Source organism: Polypterus senegalus, chromosome 13 (assembly GCF_016835505.1).
Source record: "Polypterus senegalus isolate Bchr_013 chromosome 13, ASM1683550v1, whole genome shotgun sequence".
Lineage (NCBI taxonomy): Eukaryota > Metazoa > Chordata > Cladistia > Polypteriformes > Polypteridae > Polypterus > Polypterus senegalus.
The window spans coordinates 13505991-13532337 of NC_053166.1; the positions used below are offsets into that span (position 1 = coordinate 13505991).

A 26347-nucleotide genomic window follows, 5' to 3' on the forward strand; every position below is an offset into this window, starting at 1 on the left:
GAATTCGCCAGTACACGTGGGTGAAGGGTTGGGGCTCGATCTCCATGGCGAGACTAGATAGAGTGTATTGCTTGAATCACCACAGCAATCTTATAGCGAACTGCTCCATTCATCCTTCTGGCTTCTCTGATCACAGTCTTGTCCTTCTCAAAGTTTCACTTCCATTTCGATCTTCCTTTCCGTCATACTGGCACTTCAACAACAGCCTACTGAAAGATCTCCGTTTCATTGAAGTTTTTGAATTCTTCTGGAAGAGGTGGAGGTTGACGACAAGTTCCTTTTCATCTCGGCAGTGGTGGGACTGTTCAAAACTCAGATCAAAGTGCTGTGTCAGCAATACACGCAGAATGCAACTCAGAATATGAGGAAGGCAATGGCAGAGTTGGAGGAGGACATCTTAGAGCTTTCTTCGTCTTTAGACAGCTCTTTTAACGATGGCGTCTTTGAAAATCTAAAACAAAAAAACAAGATCTCATGGACTTATTGGACAGACGGGTGCATGGTGCTCTTGTGCGCTCAAGAATTCAGGAGTTGGTCGAAATGGATTCTCCTTCTCAATTTTTTTTTGGACTTGAAAAGAAAAGATCACAGAGTAAAGTGATTCACGCTCTGAAAAATGAGGATGGGCGCATCATCGAGGAGCCTGAGGCCATCAGAGCTATTGCTCATGATTTTTATAAAAAGCTGTTCTGTGCCGAAACAACAGAAGATTCTTCTGAGACCAGGAGCCTCCTAGACAACCTGCCACAAATCCCCAAAACGGAAAAAGAGCTTCTGGATACAACCCTCAGCTTACAGGACTTGACTACGGCCCTCAGCGAACTAAATACAGGAAAGTCACCTGGCATAGACGGCCTGACGGTCGAGTTTTTTAAGACATTCTGGAATTTATTAGGTGCGGATTTATTGGCAGTCTTCGGAGAGAGCATAATGAACAATGAACTGCCATTATCCTGTCGGCGGGCTGTTATTGCTCTGCTCCCAAAAAAAGGAGATTTGTCCGACCTCAAGAACTGGCGTCCTGTTAGCCTTTTATGTACGGATTATAAGATTCTGTCCAGGGCTCTGGCTACTCGCCTGCGTAGAGTAATGGGGTGTGTCATCAGGTCAGATCAGACCTACTGTGTGCCAGACCGCTCCATCTTTGACAATATATTTCTGGTGCGAGACCTGATTACGACTTCAAAGCTTCTCGGTTTAAAGGCAGGAATGATCTCATTGGATCAAGAAAAAGCTTTTGACAGAGTGGATCACCAATATCTGTTCAGAGTCCTACAAGCTTTTGGGTTTGGGTCCTCCTTCTCCAAATACATTGGAATGCTTTACTCAAATATATATGGCGTTCTGAAGATTAACGGTGCCACAACAGCCCCTTTCTCTGTCACCAGGGGTATTCGCCAGGGCTGCCCACTCTCAGGGATGCTCTACTCTCTGTCAATTGAGCCCCTCCTAGAGCAGCTCAGGCGTCGTCTTTCTGGTCTCAGCATCCCAGTTTGCCCCACTGCTTGTTTTAAGGTCGTTGCCTACGCAGATGATATTACTGTCTTTGTGTCTTCTACATCTGAGGTAAACACTTTAGTCAACTGCTTAGACGTTTTTCAAAAACTGACGTCAGCGAAAGTCAATTGGCTCAAGAGCAATGCTTTCTTGCTGGGTGACTGGGGACTCGTCTCCTCCAGCTCTTCCTGAGACCCTCCAATGGAATAGAAACGTGTTTAAGTACCTGGGGGTGTATTTAGGCACAGATGGCACTGCTGTAGAAAATTGGGTGGGGTGGACAGATCTGATCCAAGCAAGGCTGAACCGTTGGAAGTGGCTTCTGAGGGACATTTCATGTAGAGGCAGGGTGTTAATCCTGAATAACTTGATTGCCTCCATGTTTTGGCACAAGCTCAGGTGTGCTGATCCACCAGTAGCTCTGATCAAATCCTGTACAGACGATCATCCTTGACTTTTTTTGGGACAGTCTACACTGGGTCCAGAGAGGTGTGCTGCACCTACCAGTGGCAGAAGGAGGGCAGGGACTGATTGACGTCAGAAGTAAAATCGAGGCCTTCAGGCTCCAGACGCTGCAGAGGCTGTTCTATGGTCCAGACGGCCTGCCTTGGAGAGACCTGGCGTTTGTAATTTTACACAAAGTGAGCGAGTTAAAATTTGACAAACAGCTACTCCTCTTAGACGTCTCCAAACTAACTTTATCAGTTTTGCCAAAATTCTATCAGTCAATGTTGCTTACTTGGCATAGTAAACTTATGAGATCTCGTTTTGTTTTTGGCAATCTTCATTGTTTTTTAGAGGAACCTCTGATTAGGAATAATGTGTTGAACTCTCCTCTGCTTTTCTCTTGTCACTTCACCTCAATCCTTATTAAAAGTGGAATCACGAAGATTGGCCATCTTTTAAATAACCACACTAGCACATGGCACACCGCAGCACACCTCACATCGGTCCTGGGCGTGAGGTCTGAACGCCTTGTACACCACTTTCTGTGCCAGTTTAAGGAGGCCTTGGTGAACTTAGGCGCAGGGTCACTGTGCCAGAGCGCTCTCCGACAATCCGATCTTCAACTCAGATATCACAGAACTCGTCATCCAAGTCAAACCCAACGTCACAGACTGCACTGACCGCCAGGCTCCATTCTGAAAGTTGGCAACTTAATAGACAAGCAGTTTGACACGATGGGAAAAAATGAGCTCTACCAGGTGTGTGTTAAGGTGACTTTTTATAAATTTCTTAGAGACTTGCCAGACACACGCTGGAGACAAGAACTGCATGTTGGAGTGAATGAAACTCCAGCGTGGAGAACTTTTTTAAACAACCACTGCAAAAAGAATTGGCGACCTGCAATGGAGGATTCTTCATGGGGCTCTCGCCACCAACTCCTTTTTATCGGTTATTTCACCAGGAACATCAGATTGTTGTCCGTTTTGTCAACAGCAGAGACTGTTTTCATCTTTTTGTTAACTGCAAACGGCTCGAACCATTTTTTATATTTCTCAAGATACTTTTGGATAGAATAGGACTGTCATTGTCAACTGTTGGATTTATTTTTGGTATTAAGTATACTCAGAGACAGAGAAACAAGTGTGTGCTGGGAAATTATCTACTGGGCCAAGCAAAACTGTCAATCCTCAAAACCAGGAGGAACAGAGAAAAAAACTCAAAGACCACTGATGTGCTCCTGATGTTTAAAGTGCTGGTGAAGTGCCGGTTGAAGCTGGAGTTCACTTACCATCAACTCATTGGAGACATGCAGACCTTCTGTGATTTATGGGGGCTTGGGGGGGCTTTGTGTTCTGTTGAGAAGGGCAAGCTGGTGACTGGGTGGTGACTTCTTTAAATGTCCTTCAAAATATTTAAATACTGGATGATTGAAAGCTCAGAATAGGAGACTCCTGGGGAATACAATGCTGTGTGTATAATGGAGAGCGATGTACGGAGTAGGAGACAGTACAGGGGGAGTGATGGTGGAGTAAACTGATTATGAATTGTGTGTTTATTATGGACAATTATTTATTATTTATGTGTGAATCAGGAGGCATGTATAAGGGAATAGTGGGTTAATGAACAAATTATGAATTACTTATTTAATATGGAAATTCTGTACTTTATGTGTGGAGTAAGAAGTGTGCACGGGGCAATAGTAGTGGAGTAATGCAACATATTTATTAACTGCATACTACTGCTGTGTTCAATTTTTTTTTTTTTTTTTGTTGCACGAAGTAAAGTTTAATTTTTAATATTAAAATAATCTATTAATATGCAGAGTGGGAGGAGTGTAAAGGGGGAGTAATGGTGGTCTTTGTGTTATAATGAATTACCATTATTTTATTATTTATGTGCGGAGTAGGAGGAGTGTAAAGGGGGAGTAGTGGTGGTCTTTGTATTATAATGAATTGTCAACTTTTTGATTATATTTATGAGTGGAGTAGGAGGAGTGTAAAGGGGGAGCAGTGGTGGTTGTGTGATACAGACTTTTTTGTTAATATCCTGAATATTGGGATTGTTTGTCTTATGACTGTATTTTTGTTATTGTTCATAATAAAGGTCATTTTAAAAATAAAAATAAAAAATATCTATCTATCTATCTATCTATCTATCTATCTATCTATCTATCTATCTATCTATCTATTATATAGTGCCTTTCATATCTATCTATCTATCTATCTATCTATCTATCTATCTATCTATCTATCTATCTATCATATAGTGCCATTCATATCTATCTATCTATCTATCTATTATATAGTGCCTTTCATATCTATCTATCTATCTATCTATCTATCTATCTATCTATCTATCTATCTATCTATCTATTATATAGTGCCATTCATATCTATCTATTTATCTATCTATTATATAGTGCCTTTCATATCTATCTATCTATCTATCTATCTATCTATCTATCTATCTATCTATCTATCTATCTAGGGGACATTTATCTGCTTCATAAAGCTCACTGTAAAAGTACTGAGTGTGAAAGGCACTTTATTAAATTTGTTATTACAGTATACTGCCTCTTTTATACCTCTATGGGACTTTTGTCTGCTTTGTGAAGCCCCAAGTAAAAGTGCTTAGAGTGAAAGGCGCTATAAGAAATCTTCCATTGCTGTATAACTACTACATTTACAGTATATCTAAGAGACATTTGTCTGCTTTATAAAGCTCACAGTAAAAGTACTCAGCGTGAAAGGCGCTTTATAAAATTTGTCATTACAATATATTGCCTCTTTTCTACCTATGGAACTTTTCTCTGCTGTTTAAAGCCTCAAGTAAAAGTACTCAGTGTGAAAGGTGCTATATAAAATCTTCCATTGCTGTATAACTGATTCATGTAAACCTATGGGTATACCTGCCTATCTATAGGTATATCTTATTTTATTCCCATGTAGGCTTTTTAAAGCCACACTTGATAGTGTTCACTGTAAAAGGCGCTATATAAAATCTGCCGTTACTGTATAACCGCCTCCTTTATAGCTGTAGGATATTCGTCTGCTTTTCAAAGCCCCATGTGATAATGCTCAGTGTGAAAGGTGCTGTATAAAGTCTGCCATTTCTAAATAAGGGTGGCACGGTGGCGCAGTGGGTTTGCTTCCTGGGTCTGACCTGCGTGGAGTTTGCATGTTCTCCCCGTGTCTGCGTGGGTTTCCTCCCACAGTCCAAAGACATGCAGGTTAGGTGCATTGGTGATTCTAAATTGTCCCTAGTGTGTGTGTGTGTGTGTGTGTGTGTGTGTGTGTGCACCCTGCGGTGGGTTGGCACCCTGCCCGGGGTTTGTTTCCTGCCTTGTGCCCTGTGTTGGCTAGGATCGGCTCCAGCAGACCCCTGTGACCCTGTAGTTAGGATATAGTGGGTTGGATAATGGATGGATGGATTTCTGAATAATTGATTCCTTTATACCTATTGGACATGTTTGTTTTTCTTATTTCTCCTTCTGGTGTGAATTTAAGAGGGAATCTGCTGTTTGTCATAATATAATAATTTTTTAAAAATGTATTTATTGAGCTTATGTAAAAGACCAAATCCTCCCCCAGGGGGGAAACTACATTTCTATCTGTCTTTTGGACATTTGCCTGCCTTGTTAAGCCCCAAATGAAAGTGCCCACTGCCAAAGATGCAATATAAAATCTGCCATTACTGTATACTGTACTTGTTTTGTCTTCTTTGTAAAGCCCCATGTGTTGGTGCTCACTGTGAAAAGGTGCTATATAAAATACAGACTAACTAGTTGTGCTACCCATCTAAGATGAGTTGAAGTCTACATAATCAATGCAGATCTCAGTGCATTCAGAATTATTGCTTGCAGCACACCATCTTTTGGAATAATTTTGTAATGCATGTAGTAATAAACTACATAGCAATTTTCATTCCAACAGATGGTGCAACACAAACCTTAGCACTGTTTTTTACAAATCTCATTCTGAATGGCATAGCCACCGGATGGACACACAGATACACAGAAACACACAGACACTTGGATAGTGAGAGTTCCCTTCAACAGCCTGCATGGCACCCACTGCTGGTTCTCAGCTTGCACCCAGTATAGATGGACTGGGCCAAATCGGATAAGTCGAACCGAAAATAGATGACTGCATGGAAAGACAAATCAATGTGATGTGATGAAAGACAAAGAAAACCTCTGAGTAATGGACGTCTAGCCTTGTAAAGTGAGATTTGGAGCCGGTGCTCAATAACCACATTGAGCATGAAGCCCTATCGCTTGTCCAAACCACTGTTTCTTATCTTTCTGATTCTCCCTCATTTTCTTGTAAAGCAGCCTCTGCTGTTTCCTGATTGGTGGTTTTGTGTGGGCTTCTTCTATTGCTTGTCGGGGTAAATGAAAAAAGCCGACATACCAGAGTAAAGCACAATATGGCGTCACCTGTTTGTGGCATCCCTGTCATCATTTAACTTGTAATTTATGGAGCCTTTGTGAGAGAAATAGTAAAAAGAAACAACTAAAGTTTATAAAAGAGAGTTAAGGGGGGAAGGAGCCAGTTACTGATTGGGAAGGAGCTGTCCGAATGGAGGATCACCACGAGATGAGGCCACTAAAAGGAGGACTTCTGCACCAACCCTATATTTGCCTTCATCCCAGTCCTGCCAACAGAGTATTCATAGATAGATAGATAGATAGATAGACATGAAAGTCACTATATTATAGATAGATAGATAGATAGATAGATCGATAGACATGAAAGTCACAATATGATAGATAGATAGATAGATAGATAGATAGATAGATCGATAGACATGAAAGTCACTATATTATAGATAGATAGATAGATAGATAGATAAGTCATCTATGATGCTTGAATGAAGGCGAGTGCCCCAGCTGTCTGCTAGACTCACTGTGGCGATTTCCTTTTTCACTTCAACCATCAATACTACATCCTTCCTCTTAAGGTTCTTTGCTTCCACACTCTTCTTGGATGCCGTGGTTAATAGACAAGGGTTATATATGTGGTGAAACACACCAAAAATAAAGCAAAAAAAGCACCAAAAACAGGTGTAACGCAATAGATGCGTTTACAGTGAGAGCGAGAGATGACTTGGGCGCACAACAGATGACGTTTATGCTCTCTGCATAAGTGCGATCAGTTACTGCAGTTTTTTCACTACATGTGCAGATGGAATGTAGAAGCTGCAAATCAAATTTCTCTTAAATTTAGTGTTCGAACTCTGGAACATTTGAAGTTAGCATTGTTCGAAGTACGATGTACTACTGTACTAACTGTACGCTACATTTTCTAAACTAAGAATAAATAAATACCAGGATACAAAGACAGAATTCAGAAGAAAAATTCACAAAGATACATAATGGTCTCCCTCATTTGCTTATATGATAAATTTTGCGCTGCCACCACCACCACCACCTGATCAAAGTCCTGTGATGCTTGAATGAAGGGCGAGTGCCCCAGCTGTCCGTGGGACCCACTGAGGTCATTCCTCGGTGGCAAAGCCTGGAAGCAGTGAGGAACGACTTAAGGACACTTATGGGAGGTACAATGCCCAGTAAGGGATGGGTGGTCTTTTGACCGTGGAACCCCTGCAGATTTAGTTTTGTCTCCAACTTCACTGTTTTTTTTATGTTTTTTCGGGCCCTCTTGGCCAATTGACATCCATTGTACTAATCAAAAATGTATATAAAAACTCCATCGTTCAACTAATTACATATCTATTTTAGGTAAGCTCATTTTAATTATTTTTTATTAGATAGATAGATAGATAGATAGATAGATAGATAGATAGATAGATAGATAGATAGATAGATACTTTATTAATCCCAAGGGGAAATTCACATTATTAGTTATTCATTATTATTCTTGCCTAATTTACCTTCCTTATCTTTTCTTGTAACTATCTCTTTGACAATTTGTGAAGCACTTTGAGCTACATTTTCATGTAGATATGCTATAGAAATAAATGTTGCTGTTGTTGTTGTAACTGCTGGCCTCCTTAGCATTACTTCCAGCCACATTTCCTACCTGACGCCAAATATTATATTATACCTGAATTGGATAAGAATTAGGACCCGCGAAAAAGGAAGAGCTCAGTTACCCATTCTTGTCCTGAGCAATCCACCAGTTGGGATCCGACTGGTCTGTCACAATGTACTCCTCTTGTCTATGCAGCATCAGGTCACTGGCACCTTGAGGAATAAAGTCGTAAAGAGCAACCACCACCATCGATCCTGGGTCAGAAAACTGTCTCTGTAAAGAGCCATAAACAGAAAAGAGAGAAAAGCAAAGCCATGATGAGTTGATTAACTTCAAGCTGATTGGCTATTGCATCAAGGAAATTCAATCAATGCAAATTAAGCAGAGGCGGGGCCTTGTGGCGTGTCCCGCGTCCAATGAATTTGTTACTTGTATGTGCTAATCAACACTCACCATGTCTCCAGTCTGTAGCACCATGATTAAAGACCATTACTACCTCACCTCAAAACTTTTGTCTTCCTAACCTTAAAATGTATGTCTTCCTTATCAGAAATAATTAACAATCCACTTTATGGTTGAAGGGTTTAGGTACTGAAACCCACAAAGGAAGGCACAAAGTAACAAAGGTGAATGGCAAATCCATGCTCATATGAGACTTTCAATAAAAATGTACTGTTCTGGCAGATATTATTGATAATGTATTATATGTAAAGACACACACACACACATTGTCACACACATGCACATAGGGGACAGCTAAAAGGCTCTAGTGATTGTAATTCTACCACCACTCCAGGGGTTGGCGCTGTGTCCTAATGCAGTGGTTCTCAAACTGTGGGGCGGGCCCCACTAGGGGGACGCAAAGTAACAAAAAGGTGGGCATGAAGATGTGAAAAAAAAGAAGAATCAAAAATATGAAAAATACATCTATTGAAACTAAAACAAATTAACTTAAACTACATTGTGATACTAGACTTAGATAAATGTTAAAAAAGTTAAGTAGGTATAATAAAATATGCATCTATGATATATCATTAATTAAAAAAGAACTAATTGGTATTAGTGGGCTCCTTTCAAAAAAACGTTAGGGGGGAGCGATTAAAACTGTTATGAAAACTCCGGTCGCAAATACTTAAAGGTGGAGAAATGCCGATCTAATGCCTTTTCCTCTTTCTCCCTCTGCAAACCTCTGCAAGATGATCGATGGCTAGAACACCCCTGATGTCACTTCTGGTGTTTCTCCACCTGGATTCCCTACTTGCCAAAAAGACTGAAAACCAGAAGTTCCCCCATCTTTGTCAGTTCTGTTGCGAACTCACGTCTCTGCAATCATTGCATATATATATATTTTTGTTTTTCTGCAAACCAATTATATGGGGCACCCCAACTCTTTATCATTGTCATCTCATTCTCAAATATAAACTGCTCAAACAAAATTAAAGGAACACTTTGAAAACACATCAGATGTCAATGGGAAAAAAAATCCTGCTGGCTCTCTCTACTGATATGGACTGGTATTGGTAATGTGTTAGGAACGAAAGGATGGCACATCGTTTGATGGAAATGAAAATGATCAACCTACAGAGAGCTGAATTCAAAGACACCCTAAAAATCAAAGTGAAAAAAATGATGCGACAGGAAGGCTAGTACATTTTTGCTGAAATTTCAATGCAGTAACTCCAAATGAGTCCAAATGAGATGACGGATGGTGTCCCGGGGGCTCTCCTCCCAGATCTAGACCAGGGCATCACTGAGCTCCTGGACAGTCTGAGGTGTCAGATGGCCCGAAACATAATGTCCCACCCTGAGGTGTTCTATTGGATTTAGGTCAGGCGAGTGAGCCAGTCAATGTTATCAGTCCTGTCATCCTCTCGCCACATGAGGCCGGGCATTGTCGTGCACCAGGAGGAACCCAGGAGCCACTGCACCAGCATAGGTCCTGACCATGGGTCCAAGGATTTCATCCTGATACCTAATGGCAGTGAAAGTGCCATTGTCTAGCTTGTAGAGGTCTGTGTGTCCCAAAATGGATATGCCTTCCCAGACCCTCACTGACCCACCACCAAACCGCTCATGCTGAATGATGTTACAGGTAGCGTAATGTTCTCCACGCCTTCTGCAGACCCTTTCACGTCTGTCACATGTGTTCAGGGTGAACCTGCTCTCATCCGTGAAAAGCACAGGGCGCCAGTGATGGACCTGCCAATTCCTGGATTCTATGGCAAATGCCAATCGAGCTCCATGGTGAACACTAGAGGATGTTGGGCCCTCAGGCCACCCTCATGAAGTCTATTTCTGATTGTTTGGTCAGAGACATTCACACCAGTGACCTGCCTGCCAGCTGGAGGTCATTTTGTAGGCTCTGCCAGTGCTCATCCTGTTCCTCCTTGCCCAAAGGAGCAGATACCGGTGGGACCAGATGATGGGTTAAGGACCTTCTACAGTACGAGGGGGCCTGTCCAGCTCTCCTAGAGTAACTAACTGCCTGTCTGTCTCCTAGGATCTCCTGCATGCCCTTGAGACTGTGCTGAGAGACACAGCAAACCTTCTGGCAATGGGAGGCACATATTGATGTGCCATCCTGGAGAAGTTGGACTACCTGTGCCAGCTCTGTAGGGTCCAGGTATGGTCTTGTGCTACCAGTAGTGACACTGACCATAGCCAAATGCAAAACGAGTAACAAAACAGATGAGGAGTGAAAAATGTCAGTGGCCTCCCTCCATCTGTTAAACCATTCATTCCTGTTTTGGTGGTCGTCTCGTTGTTACCCCTCTAGTGCACCAAAGCAGCTGAAACAGATGAAAAAGACCATCTGCTACTTCACTGACCAGATCAATAGCCCACAAGTGTCATTGACTTGATGCTATACTCTCATTAAAAAGTGGCCCTTTCATTTTTTTGAGCAGTTTATATTTATATTGCACATATAGGCATTTTTATGTCATAGATGGTCTTTAGTTTGTAGTAAATAGAGAGCATGGACAGCATACTTACACGGTTGTCTTTTGGTGTTGGTGGCAATGGCTTCTTAGAGCCTGTAAAATAGAACATAACATAGAATGTAATATAACATAGCATTAACAATCCTGTTTCATTCAATTCAGGGTCACAGATGGCAGGAGTCTAACCCAGCAGTTCTGGTTACAAGGCTTTAATCGACCCTACACAGGGCGCCAGTCTTGCACAGAGTCAAACTGGCTGATTTAGTGTTACAAACTGCACTAGCATACGGTGGATATAAAAAAGTGTTTCTTAACCTGTGGGGTGCGGGGGGTGTAAAAAAAATGGAAACCAAAGTAGAAGCTATTTATTGAAACAAACTTGTTTATTGCAACTATTTATGGTAGAAAAATCACACAGAGTATGTCGATATCGGCTCGTGTAAATGACCGCAAAATCATTCCGCTCCTAGGGGATGTAATGAGGGAGAATACCGGAAGTGTGGAGAAACTATGAGGAAATAACGGAAAGTAAACGCTGATCTCTAAAATCCATCCATCCATCCATTATCCATCCCGCTATATCCTAACTACAGGGTCACGGGGGTCTGCTGGAGCCAACACAGGGCGCAAGGCAGAAAACAAACCCCAGGCAGGACGCCAGCCCACCGCAGGATCTCTAAAATGGTAATCTTTAAAATTGTTGCACCCTTGGTAAATGGAACGAGGTACGCAATAGATTTGTATGTTGTTTCATTTATTTACTTATTCTTTGTAAAATGTTAAAAAAAAAGTATGTTTATATTTTTTGTTTGTCATTTTCACGGTGCTTGTGATGACATAACAATGTTAATAAAGAATACAAAGTTGAGAACATTAGGACACTCTAGATGAGAACAGGCCATTCAGCCCAACAAAGCCCACCAGTCCTATCCACTTATTTCTTGCAAAAAAAACATCAAGTCGAGTTTTGAAAGTCCATAACGTCTGACTGTCTACTACACTACTTGGTCGCTTATTCCAAGTGTCTATTGTTCTTTGTGTAAAGAAAAACTTCCTAATGATTGTGTGAAATTTACACTTCACAAGTTTCCAACTGTGTCTCCGTGTTCTTGATGAACTCATTCTAAAGTCACCGTCTCGACCCACTGCACTAATTCCCTTCATAATTTTAAACACTTCAGTCAGGTCTCCTCTTAATCTTCTTTGAAGGCTCAGCTGTTTTAATCTTTCCTCATAACTCAATCCCTGTAGCTCTGGAATCAGCCTAGTCGCTCTTCTCTGGACCTTAGCCCTGTTATGTCCTTTTTGTAGACCAAAACTGCACCCAGTACTCCAGATGAGGCCTCACCAGTGTGTTATAAAGCTTGAGCAGAACCTCCTGTGACTTGTACTCCACACATCAAGGCGCTATATAACCTGACATTCTGTTAGCCTTTTTAATGGCTTCTGAACACTGTCTGGAAGTCGATAGCTTAGAGTCCACCATGACTCCTAAATCCTTCTCATAAGGTGGACTCTCGATTTTCTTTTTTTTTTTTTTTTTTAATTTATTTATTAATTTTATTACAATCAATACATAGCAATCAAGTTTTTACAAAAAAAAAAAAAAAGAATTATGCTAAGAACAGATCGATCCCCACCCTTGAGAGAGAGAGCAAGCCAAACGGTGTAAAATTTAAGGCTTTTAAAAATACCTAAATCAACAAATTCTCTGTGCTTTATAAAATCATTTCAAAATATTACTCGACTCTCGATTTTCTGACCCCCATTGTGTATTCACACCTAATATTTTTACTTCTTATGTGTAATACTTTACATTTACTGACATTAAATTTCATCTGCCACAAATCTGCCCAAGCCTGTATGCTATCCATGTCCTTCTGTAATGATATAAATTTCCAAATTATCTGGTAATCCACCTATCTTGGTGTCATCTACAAACCTAACCAGCTTGTTACTTATATTCTGATCTAAATCATTTATATATATATATATATATATATATATATATATATATATATTAAAATAGCAGCGGCCCCAGCACTGACCCCTTCTGGTCACCACTCTTAACATCGGCCAGTTCTGATGAGGTTCCTCGCATCATCACCCTCTGCTTCCTGTGTCTGAGCCAATTCTGCACCCATCTACACACACCACCCTGAACTCCTACTTCTTTTAGTTTGATGCCCAACCTCTCATGTGGCACCTTATCAGATGTTCTAGTGGCGTCACTTGTCATTTCCAGACTCATCTCGACATGTGGATAGGTAGGCCTGTTCACCCGTAAGCAAACACCATAATCCAAGTTCATTCCTCTCTCTTACCGTTACTTCTGTAATCGCTAATATGTTATTGTATTTAGAAATAAGAAGTGATAGTATTCTTTTGAGTATTTATAAAATTTGTAATTGAACTTTTATTATTATAGAATGGAATAATTTAAAATGTGGAATTATTAAACTTACTAAAAAACTTCCGAAGAAATGCTTGAATTTTACGTATATTTTATCACATGGATTTAAATCTGAAATGGGTCACATGTGTGACTGTATATTTTGATGATAAAAAAATATTAGCAGTGTTCCAGTCTGATCCAAACTTGAGCACTTCTGCCAATAGGGCATTCCCAAATTAAAATTTAGTGCTATTGGGTGGTAAGCGATCCTGGGTCCTCCCTGTTTGGAGTTTGCATGTTCTCCCCGTGTCTGTGTGGGTTTCCTCCGGGTGCTCCGGTTTCCTCCCACAGTCCAAAGACATGCAGGTTAGATGCATTGGCGGTCCTAAATTGTCCCTAGTGTGTGCTTGGTGTGTGGGTGTAAGTGTGTGTGGGCCCTGGGGTGTGCTGGTGCCCTCCCTGGGGTTTGTTCCCTGCCTTGCACCCTGTGTTAGCTGGGATTGGCTCCAGCAGACCTCCGTAACCCTGTGTTACGATATAGCAGGATGGACAATGCTAGCTTTGCAAGCTTTCGAGGCAACTCAGGCCCCTTCTTCAGGCAAAATGTAATACAGAAACTGGAGTTCCCAGTGCTTATATACACAGCAGGACAGATACAACATTGGAAAACCTTTAAGGTAGACATCTTAAACTAATGCTAAAATTTAACACATTACAGCATGGTTTGAATAGAGACAAGAGTTTTATGGCCAAATATGAGCATCTCTCGGACTGACACAGACAGTCTGGCTACAGACCACATTGTACTGAAAAACTCATCAGAAACCTCAAAAGACATTCTTGGACAGTTATCTTATCCAAAGATCTTGACCACTCATTGTTCTCCTCTCTTGCTAAATGAATCTTAGCCTGAAGAGAATTTTTACATTTAAGATGTCTCACTTAAAGGTTTTCCCATCTTGCATTTGTCCTAGTGTGTATATAAACACATGGAACTTCAGTCTCTGTATTACATCTCACCTGAAGAAGGGGCCTGAGTTCCCTCAAAAGCTTGCATATTGTAATATTTTTAGTTAGACAATGAAAGGGGTCATTTTACTTGACTTCTCAATATATCCATCCATTATCCAACCCCCTATATCCTAACTACAGGGTCACGGGGGTCTGCTGGAGCCAATCCCAGACAACACAGGGTGCAAGGCAGGAAACAAACCCCAGGCAGGGCGCCAGCCTACCACAGGGCACATACCACGTACACAGTAGGGACAATTTATGATTACCAATGAACCTAATCTGCATGTCTTTGGACTGTGTGAGGAAACCAGAGTACCCGGAGGAAACCCATGCAGACACGTGGAGAACATGTAAACTCCACATAGGGAGGACAAAGCAAACCTGGGTCTCCTAACTGCAAGGCAGCAGCACTACCCACTGCACCACTGTGCCACCCCTTCTCAATATATCCATCCATTATCCAACCCCCTATATCCTAACTATAGGGTCACGGGGGTCTGCTGGAGCCAATCCCAGCCAACACAGGGTGCAAGGCAGGAAACAAACCCCAGGCAGGGCGCCAGCCTACCACAGGGCACATACCAAGTACACAGTAGGGACAATTTAGGGTTGCCAGTGCACCTAACCTGCATGTCTTTGGGCTGTGGGAGGAAACCAGAGTACCTGGAGGAAACCCATGCAGACTCCACACAGAGAGGACGAAGCGAACCCAAGTCTCCTAACTGCAAGGCAGCAGCTCTACCCACTGTGCCACCATGCTGCCTCTTCTCAATACAATATAATTTATTTTTGCATAGCTGTAGTACTAGGGTGTTGTACCATATTAGTCATTATGAATGAGAAGTCAAGCAAAATGACATCTTTTATTGGCTAACTTGAAAGATTACAATATGCAAGCTCTCGATGCAACTCAGGGCCCTTCTACAGGCAAAAGGTAATCATTTTTGTATGGCCCAAAATCACATAAGGAGTGATGCAATGGGTTTTAACAGACCCTGCCTCTTGACAGCCCCACAGCCTTGATTCTCTAAGAAGGCGAGGAAAAACTCCCAAGAAAAACTAGTAGGTTAAAAAAAGGAAGAAACCTTGGGAAAGGCAGTTCAAAGAAAAGACCCCTTTCCAGGTAGGTTGGGCGTGCAGTGGGTGTCAAAAAAAGGGGGTCAATACAACACAATACATAGAACAGGACACGAGTAATCTTCAATACTATACAGTGAGAAGTCAAGCAAAATGACACCTTTTATTGACTAACTAAAAATATTGCATTATGCCAGCTTTCGAGCCAACCCAGGCTCATCTTGCCTGAAGAAGGGGCCTGAGTTACCTCGAATGCTGGCATAATGTAATCTTTTTAGATAGCCAATAAAAGGTGTCACTCTGCTTGACTTCTCACTACATTCATAATGGCTAACATGGAACAACACCCAAGTACTACTCAATACAATAAAATAGTGCAATAATAATAATAATAATAATAATAATAATTATAATAATAATAATTCATTACAAGTATGGAGCAGAATTCAACAAGAGATGATATCACATAATAGGATTTGGATTTGTTCAGCAGTCCTGCAGACCTCGGCCATCAAGCTGCCTCCCACTATTGGTCATTCCTCAGCTGCCAGAAGAGGGCGATGTCACAGGATAACCACCCTAGTTTTTCAAACAGCCTGAAAGTGCTCTCTGCAAGTCATGGTGGGTCATCGGAAGCTGTACTGGGTCCCAGTATAAAAAGAGCCCATTGCCTTACCTTGACGAATCCAAGTCAGAAGGCAACAACCAACTGGAGGCCATTAGGAGAGGTTTTATGTGATTATTGGCTGAACTTATTTATATACAGTGCTTGGTGGATTAAAAATCCAATTATTTGAACCCATGACAGTGTTGGGTATTTTTGGGTCTGGGGTTTTGGGCTCAGTGGCGCACCTTACTGGTTACACTATATTTGACCAAAGCCTATAATTTTGCAATATTTTTGATAAGGCGTTTTCCCTATGAGTTTCAGTACGATGCAGGCCCTGGACCACTATTTGCGTGTGTTGTGTTCCCACCACACAACATGAGGACAGGTAACCTTTATGCAAAAATGTGTGACGTGCAGAAAATAATGATGCCGTTTGAAGTGCGGCACGATCAACGACTTACGGGGGTCCACTGCACTTTATTGCTTCAAATCGATTCTGACTTCATGGTGGTGGTGGTGGGGGGCTTATTGCTTTGATGCAGTGCGTGGAGAGGCACACCACGGAGGTGGCTATAAAGACTGTTTCAGCACAAAGGGCACTGCTCCATCTTCACTGGTAACTCTCCAAAGTCCAAACAACTAATAGATTTATAAGATGGCGTGAATCCTTATGGTCATCCAATCAGCACAATTCATCACCAAAGCCCCACCCATGATAGTTCCTGGTTGAACGAAAAGTACAAACGTACCAGAAACAACCTACCAGGAGTTAAAAAGGTCCTGAGCTCCTGCAGTGGGAATGCTAAACATTCCTGGTTCCTAAACAAAAGTTCCTGTGGTGGAAAAGCACCCAAGGACTTCTGATTAAGAATCGGTAAAGGAAACAAATGCATCGTTCAGAAAAGTATTTTTTTACAATTTATGACCATCCACACACCAATGAAATAACAACATACCGTTTTTGGTTGGGTCGTATTCCACACAGCCGGCGGCCAGCTTTTCAGTCTGAGAACAGCATCTCCATCTTCCATCCACCCAAAAATTTGGATGGTACTTGTTAAGAAGATTATTGTGTTTTGTTTCTTAAAAAAAATGAAAAAAACTTGTTATTTTTATAATCAAAGGATGCCTTACAATTGTTCCAGTAAGTTTAAAAAACAAAATAAAAGTAAAAGGGACACACAGGGGTGAGCACGGAACTCTGAGGCCTACACACAAGTGGCCTCTGTGCACCCCTTCCTCTCGAAAACAAACTTTTCATTACAAGCTTCAAGGGAGCCCCAGTGGGTCATGGGTAATCATTACCATTTTTCCCCCCACTATGACACCCATGGACATCTCTCTCTCTCTTTCTCTATCTATCTTGCCTACTACTCTAAAATATCTATCTATCTATCTATCTATCTATCTATCTATCTATCTATCTATCTATCTATCATATAGTGCATTTCACTCTATCTATCTATCTATCTATCTATCTATCTATCTATCTATCTATCTATCTATCTATCTATCTATCTATCTATCTATCTATCTATCTTATCCTGCCTACTATACTAAAATCTATCTATTGTCACTGGTAGGGAAGGAAGTTCCAGGGAAGATAGAGTGCACAGTGCATTACCTCCCCCGGATCACTAGATGACAGCCTCACAGGGTTGCTACGGAGCCACGGATTCCCACAGGGCATATTAGGAATTGCCGTTTGGTGGCTTAGCCCTGTTGGGTTCTAGGGTACCACAAGGGGGTGCTGCAGGAGCTGCGGAGCTCTACTTTGTCAGGCTTCCACCATACCCTGAAGTGCTTCCGGACCACGGTGTTGGGACACTGGAAATACTCTTGAGTGCCTGAATAAAAGGAGCCAGTTGCCCCTACTCAAGGAGCCAGAGTCGGGAGTGAGAAAGACAAAACTTGCCGGAGGAGGAGTGGAGGTGAAGGAAAAAAAAAAGACGAGCAATAGAAAGAAGAAAAGTAAGGAAAGTACTGCATTGTTAAAGTACTGGATTGTACTGAGCTGCTGTGGTAAGTGAAGGAGAACCACTTAATAAACATGTGTGCTGGACTTGTGGCCTGCATCTGTCTGTGTCAGGTTTTGGGTGGCTGGCCACATTATCTATCTATATATTGTTTTGTATATAATACCCTTCCTATACAACACAATACAATACAATTTATTTTTGTATAGCCCAAAATGACATAAGAAGTGCCACAGTGGGCTTTAACAGGCCCTGCCTCTTGACAGCCCCCCAGCCTTGACTCTTTAAGAAGACAAGGAAAAACTCCCAAAAAAAATCTTGTAGGGAAAAAATGGAAGAAACCTTAGGAAAGGCAGTTCAAAGAGAGACCCTTTTCCAGGTAGGTTGGGCGAGCAGTGGGTGTCAAAAGAAGGGGGTCAATACAATACAATACCTATCTATCTATCTATCTATCTATCTATCTATCTATCTATCTATCTATCTATCTATCTATCTATCTATCTATCTATCTATCTATCATATAGTGCCTTTCATATCTATCTATCTATCTATCTATCTATCTATCTATCTATTATATAGTGCCTTTCACATCTATCTATCTATCTATCTATCTATCTATCTATCTATCTATCTATCTATCTATCTATTATATAGTGCCATTCATATTCATTCACCTACTTCCGGTTGAGTGAATGCTGGCGTGACTGATCACCGCTGCTCTCTGGTAACTTTTTAACTTTTTTTCTTTTTTAACTTTTTTACGATTAACTTGCAATCTAATGTACTAAGCAGCTGTTTTCATTTTTATTTCAGGCAGGTTTATTCGTTGAGTTTTATTTTTCAGTCATTTAAAGCTAGACTGATTTCTAGCTTGACTGCTGATTTGGCTGTGTATGGACTATTGTTCGGCCTATCCCTGCCTTGAGACTTACCTGGCTTTGTTCTCCGGACATCCAAGTTGCCTGCGTCTTCGCTTAACCTATGGACCAGTGGGATATTTATTTGGTTCGTGTTTGGTTGGTCCCTCCTGTCGCTCGCTATCCAACCTGCGGTGGGCCTGCTTCAGTACTCAGCTGCCAAGCTACTCCGACTTCGCTTTCACCTGTCTGAGCCTCCGCTGACTGGCCTATATCTACATCTCTCAACCCCGTGGCTCTGGTCTCATGTTAATGTATCGTGAGAAATGGAAAGTCTTGCTGTTGTCTGTTCCTGCCTTCAGTTATTTTGAATCTCTTGTATGTCAATTAAATGGACCTTATTACTACTATTATTGCAACTGTTTACCGGCCCCCTAAACCAAATAATGACTTTCTGAACGACTTTGCTGTTTTCCTTACACACTTATCTACTGTTTCATCAAATATGATACTTCTGGGGGATTTCAATATACATATGGATAATATCAATGTCCCTATTACTGGAGACTTTACATCAGTGGTTCTCAAAATGTGTGTGTGTGGGGGGGGGCGCAAAGTAACAAAAAGGGGGGTGCAAAGATGTGAAAAAAAGAAAACAAGAATCAAAAATATGAAAAATACATCTTTTGAAACCAAAACAAATTAACTTAAACTACATTCTGATACTAGAAAAATAAATGTAGAGTTAGATAAATGTCGATAAAAGTTAAGCAGGTGTTGTGATGTGAGATTTTGCATATAATTTGATAAATGTTTTGTATGTCTTTATTTGTAATATAGGCAAAGCAATGTAATTTAGTGTTACTTTGGTGAGAGGCATTCGTGTTTGCCCCAACTTACGACTAAGTCTGTTTATAATGTTACGACAGGATTTGGGAGATGTGTCTTAACCAGTTTGGAGAGTGTTTCTTTGCTAAAGTATTTCTCTTATCCCCCACACAAAGCCAGGTTAGCTTAACATATGGTCTTGGGGGGGTTGCAGGTGTTAAATGTACTATTTCCCCCATTGGTCTGAGGTATGGCTGTTTGGAATTGGCTTGTCTCAGAGGCCTTTAAGTACCATGATGTCCTATTGGCTGTAGGGGTTGGACAGAAAACCCATAAATTTGCTTGCTCAACCACATTCTCTCTCTTGCTAACCTGTGATGATGTAGAAGTATATTTCTCTTATTAACAAAAGAAGAAGACCATCACACCATGAACTGACAGAACAGCACAATGAAGAGCACAGCATCAGCCATATTGAACAGACATGTGGCTGAAAGCTGAGCACCAATGATGTCTTAACTAGAGACATTTTAAGTAACTACAAGTCAGTGTGCCACCTGAACTACATCTGGCCTCCTCCATGTTGCCATTCCCTCCCGTACCCTTACATCCTCTTCCTCCATCCACTTGACTGTCCCCTTCATCTGTCTTACTTCATTTTAATCGTTATTTAACTTAATCCTGATACTCTATATGTTCAATTTCCTCAAAATAACTATTCATGGTGGCTCTAAAATCGGTACTGACCCCTACTCTCTTTTCTGTTTCTTTTTCTGCCACCACCTACTCAAAGCTTCATGATGCTCCAACAATGATGGACGGATTAAAAGGCAGAAGTCTACGTGACCATCATCATCATCAAGCCCTTCCGTGAGAATCCTAAATCCAAAGAGGACTGTTTCATTTATGTAAGGTAGAATGCCCAGAGGGGACTGGGCGGTCTCATGGTTTGGAATCCCTACAGATTTTATTTTTTCTCCAGCCGTCTGGAGTTTTTTTTTGTTTCTGTCCCCCCTGGCCATTGAACCTTACTCTTATTCGATGTTAATGTTGATTTATTTTGTTTTATAATTGTGTCTTTCATTTTTCTATTCTTTAATATGTAAAGCACTTTGAACTACTGTTTGTATGAAAATGTGCTATAGAAATAAATGTTGTTGTTGTTGTTGTTACCACTATGGGGAGCAGAGCATTCAGTTGCTCTGCTCCCCAGCTCTGGAACTCTCTACCACCTGAGCTTAGAAATACTGAATCATTTTCACTTTTCAAATCTAAACTTAAAACCCATTTGTTCAAGACTGCTTTTTCTCTTTGATTACAATTGCTCTGTCTGATTTTAACTTTTGTATTTTACTTTTGGGTGGCACGGTGGCACAGTAGGTAGCACTGCTGGCTCGCAGTTAGGAGACCTGGGTTCGCTTCCCGGGTCCTCCCTGCGTGGAGTTTGCATGTTCTCCCCGTGTCTGCGTGGGTTTCCTCCCACAGTGCATTGGCAATTCTAAATTGGCGTTTGTGTGTGTGTGCCCTGCAGTGGGCTGGCGCCCTGCCCAGGGTTTGTTTCCTGCCTTGCGCCCTGTGTTGGCTGGGATTGGCTCCAGCAGACCCCCGTGACCCTGTAGTTAGGATATAGCGGGTTGAATAATGGATGGATTTTAATTTTGTTTATAATCTGTGTTTTGTCCATTGTTCGGTGTTTAGAAAGGTGCCTTCAAATAAATAAAATGTATTATTATCATTATTATTATTATCTATCTATCTGTCTATCTATTGTGAAATAAGGCGCTATATAGGTGCCCGACCCAGCACAGATTCACACTGAGGCACGTGTCAAACACACAAGACTTTTATTTTACTTCACCTGTGGGACACGTCTTCCTTGTGAACCCCACTGGCATAACACAGTCCCAAACACTTAATCAAACAACCAACCCTTCTCCTGGCACCACCACTCCTCCCAGGCAACCTCGTCCTCTTCCTCCCGATTCTGGCCCTGAGTGGTGGTTGCCGGCCCTTTTTATAGCCCACCAGGATGTGCTCCAGGTGCTTGATCACCTGCATCTGATTGTGTGTAGAGTTGTCCAGCTGGGCTGTGGAATCCATGCAGCACCCCCTGGCGGCCACCCCAACTCCCCACCCATCTGTTGAGGACTCCATCTCCCATGGAGCCCTGCAGGAGGTTGAGGCACCACCGCTGACCAGGGAGGCTGCCACCAAGCGTCCCCGGGGGAGGTATTCAGTTACCCTTGGTTGCTCCCCTGGAACATATGCAGCAGGGCATCCCGGCCGGACATGGAACCTGGCCGCCTGCCACACTATTATATAGTGCCATTCATATCTATCTGTCTCCTATCTATCTATCCATCCAGTCCCTCTGAGGGATCTGATTGGTCTCTTTGGTGTTGGTTATTGCAATGAAGGAGGAAGTGTGAGTGTGAGATGAACAATGAGGTTTAAAGGCGCATTGAGGTACGCTCCAACAGTTGCTTTCAAAGATGGCAAGTATAAAACCAGACATGAGGTGAGAAAGGTGTGGAGTCTGAAAAGCAAGCTTTACATGAATTTGCCCGAGAGAGAGAGCACCAGTTAAGAGACACACTTGAATCTCGAGGAAAGGCGCTGAAGGTACATGTAGGGCAAGAGATAGCAAATATTTTTTTAAATCTCTTCTATTACCTGTCTTTGACAAGTACTGTGGATAATATATATATATATAATACAGTAAATAAACAGGAAAACAAGATATAAATCTAGAGACTCAGCAATTTAGCTGTATAGAGTTAATCAGGTTTACATTGTGAAATATTAATTACAGAATCATTCAGAAAGACATTACCTTCTTTCAGGGCCCATACCCACTTCTGCTGCGTGTCTTTATCTGGTGCAAAAACATATAAGCAGTAATTGTCGTGGACAACCTAAAATCAGATGGCAAAGTTATTACAGTCTGAGAAAGATTAATGGCTATTAAAGATGTGTTAATTGGTAATTCAGGATATTTTAAGCACTAACAACATTTCTTTTCTAAGAAAATGCATCTGAAACAAAGTCATATGACTAATCAGTCATCCTACGTATGCACTAGCAATTACGTCGATAAAAATTCATTTCATTCAAAGCTAAAAGTTGCTAAAAGTCTTATCTGATAAACATGAACTGTCACTTTGTTGCGCTGGCTGGCTGTATATATTCCCCCCTGTCAAATCAGACCTGACTAATAAGAAAACCTCCACTGAAAGTTAAACCTTTGCTTGTGCGTCAGTTGGTAAATATTTTCAAAAATGCAATCTTTCTGTTCTTGTTCAAGCACAGGTTAAAAAAGAAATGTCAGTTAAAACATGCAGACTCCACGCAGGGAGGACCTGGAAAGCAAACCCGGGTCTCCTAACTGTGAGGCAGCAGTGCTACCCACTGCGCCACCGTTCCGCCACACGCTTCATCCATTTAAAGATAAATTTGGTATTTTTCAAATCAAAGTTATTTCTGCACAATCATGGTAGATACAAATTTGCCACATAAAACTGTGTTCTAACGTGAAGTGTGTTTTTTTAATATACTAGGGAGCTTCAACCCCTGCTCGCTTCACTCGCCAACCACCTCCGCGCCAGCCACTTTGCGTCTCTGCCGCTAACATACAGTGGTGTGAAAAACTATTTGCCCCCTTCCTGATTTCTTATTCTTTTGCATGTTTGTCACACAAAATGTTTCTGATCATCAAACACATTTAACCATTAGTCAAATATAACACAAGTAAATACAAAATGCAGTTTTTAAATGATGGTTTTTATTATTTAGGGAGAAAAAAAATCCAAACCTACATGGCCCTGTGTGAAAAAGTAATTGCCCCTTATTAAAAAATAACCTACCTGTGGTGTATCACACCTGAGTTCAATTTCCGTAGCCACCCCCAGGCCTGATTACTGCCACACCTGTTTCAATCAAGAAATCACTTCAATAGGAGCTGCCTGACACAGAGAAGTAGACCAAAAGCACCTCAAAAGCTAGACATCATGCCAAGATCCAAAGAAATTCAGGAACAAATGAGAACAGAAGTAATTGAGATCTATCAGTCTGGTAAAGGTTATAAAGCCATTTCTAAAGCTTTGGGACTCCAGTGAACCACAGTGAGAGCCATTATCCACAAATGGCAAAAACATGGAACAGTGGTGAACCTTCCCAGGAGTGGCCGGCCGACCAAAATTACCCCAAGAGCGCAGAGAGACGACTCATCCGAGAGGTCACAAAAGACCCCAGGACAACGTCTAAAGAACTGCAGGCCTCACTTGCCTCAATTAAGGTCAGTGTTCACGACTCCACCATAAGAAAGAGACTGGGCAGAAACGGCCTGCATGGCAGATTTCCAAGACACAAACCACTGTTAAGCAAAAGAACATTAGGGCTCGTCTCAATTTTGCTAAGAAACATCTCAATGATTGCCAAGACTTTTGGGAAAATACCTTGTGGACTGATGAGACAAAAGTTGAACTTTTGGAAGGCAAATGTCCGTTACATCTGGCGTAAAAAGAACACAGCATTTCAGAAAAAGAGCATCATACCAACAGTAAAATATGGTGGTGGTAGTGTGATGGTCTGGGATTGTTTTGCTGCTTCAGGACCTGGAAGGCTTGCTGTGATAGATGGAACCATGAATTCTACTGTCTACCAAAAAATCCTGAAGGAGAATGTCCGGCCATCTGTTCGTCAACTCAAGCTGAAGCGATCTTGGGTGCTGCAACAGGACAATGACCCAAAACACACCAGCAAATCCACCTCTGAATGGCTGAAGAAGAACAAAATGAAGACTTTGGAGTGGCCTAGTCAAAGTCCTGACCTGAATCCAATTGAGATGCTATGGCATGACCTTAAAAAGGCGGTTCATGCTAGAAAACCCTCAAATAAAGCTGAATTACAACAATTCTGCAAAGATGAGTGGGCCAAAATTCCTCCAGAGCGCTGTAAACGACTCATTGCAAGTTATCGCAAACGCTTGATTGCAGTTATTGCTGCTAAGGGTGGCCCAACCAGTTATTAGGTTCAGGGGGCAATTACTTTTTCACACAGGGCCATGTAGGTTTGGATTTTTTTTCTCCCTAAATAATAAAAACCATCATTTAAAAACTGCATTTTGTGTTTACTTGTGTTATATTTGACTAATGGTTAAATGTGTTTGATGATCAGAAACATTTTGTGTGACAAACATGCAAAGTATAAGAAATCAGGAAGGGGGCAAATAGTTTTTCACACCACTGTATGTGGATTTCGCTTTCACCAAACAACACATTTTTTGATTCTCGTGGATACACTCTTCATTGGGAGGCTACACTACGTTTCCCTGATGGCAACACGAATTAGACGATCTACAAGTCTCTGACTTAAAGTTTAAAGCCAAACAATATCTTCATACTTCTGTCATATCACCTATGTCCATGCAGTATATTGGATCTCTTTTCACTGTTCCATTATTTCACCGAGTAATAATTTCCGTTTGTTAGCGCTAATGCGATCTTTACTATTATTTTTTGAGACTTTTGAATTTTAGTACTATCGTTATCTCTAAACTGCTCTGTATGTGTATCGCGCCAACGTATTTGAACCCCTTTATGACGTTCTACTTTGTCTTCTACTCTACGCAGGAACTGTGTTTGACAATAGCATTCACACGAATGAGGAGTGAGTGGATGGTGGGCGTGGTTGTAAATGTTTGAGAGGAGGGCGGGACTTGTGAAAATTTCTTGGTAAAAAATCTCGTTTCGCGGTACCTGAAATGATCTCTTGTGGGAGTTGAAATTATCTCCGAGAAAGTCCTTTCATCATAGAGAAGATTTTAAAAACACTTTGTTCTTGCTGCTTACAATGGGGTCCTATGGTAATAGAAAAACTTAAAACTTACCAAATATGTTTGTTTTTCAATCCAGCAAATGATAATGTAGATTAATCCATGTTTTAGAATTGCCCATACGGCAATACGCATTACAGCGTATCCATGTTGTTTAAAGAATTAAAAAAGCAAAAAATGTGCACCATTGCTGTGAGAGTCAGCCATTTTAAAAAGAGTTTCACGTCTTTGCCTCATTTGTCTTACTCTATATACCCTTAATTCTTTCTACTTTGTAAACAGCGAGACAATAGTAACAGAAAAAAAAATCACACTTATAATCATATATGGTCTTTCACCATTAGGAAGATACTGTCTGCTCGGCTGGATCGATAAAGCAGGTGTAGAGCAGGTGAGAGAATATTGAGCTCACACAACATCCAATGAAATTAGTGAGCTGGTATGGGGACAACAATCTGTCCCTTAATGTCAATAAGACAAAAGAGGTGATTGACAACTTCAGAACAAAGACTGAACACCCCCTACTGCATATCAGTGGTCTCCCAATTTTTGGGCATTTACATCACTGAGGAGCTCTCTGGGACTCTCAGTACCTTGTCCCTTGTCAAGAAAGCACAAGAGTGCCTTTACTTTCTGTGATGGATGAGGAGAGTAAACCCCCCATAGGTGCTATACAGAGCATCTTGACCAGCAGCCTCCCAGTGTGGTATGGCAGCTGCACTGTTTTGGATCAGAAATCCCTCTGGAGATCGGTGAGGATGGCAGAGGAAATCATTGGAAGCCACCGTCTGGTCTATACAAGATCTGTACTTCTCACACTGCCAGGGGAGACACGCCAAGATAGTCAGAGACCCCAGCAAATTCAGCCCATGGAC

General features: G+C 41.4%; 1 protein-coding gene across 1 annotated transcript in view; it reads right to left on the reverse strand.

The window, feature by feature from the left end:
- itk (IL2 inducible T cell kinase) overlaps positions 1 to 26347 on the reverse strand; it is a 103261-nt gene that overhangs the window by 47031 nt on the left and 29883 nt on the right. Inside the window, exons 3-6 of the mRNA XM_039775160.1 lie at positions 22473 to 22554; positions 16935 to 17060; positions 10935 to 10975; positions 8062 to 8213 (exon numbers count right to left, since the gene is read on the reverse strand). Coding sequence (XP_039631094.1) covers positions 8062 to 8213; positions 10935 to 10975; positions 16935 to 17060; positions 22473 to 22554 — 401 coding nt within the window. The remainder of the gene's footprint in view (positions 1 to 8061; positions 8214 to 10934; positions 10976 to 16934; positions 17061 to 22472; positions 22555 to 26347) is intronic.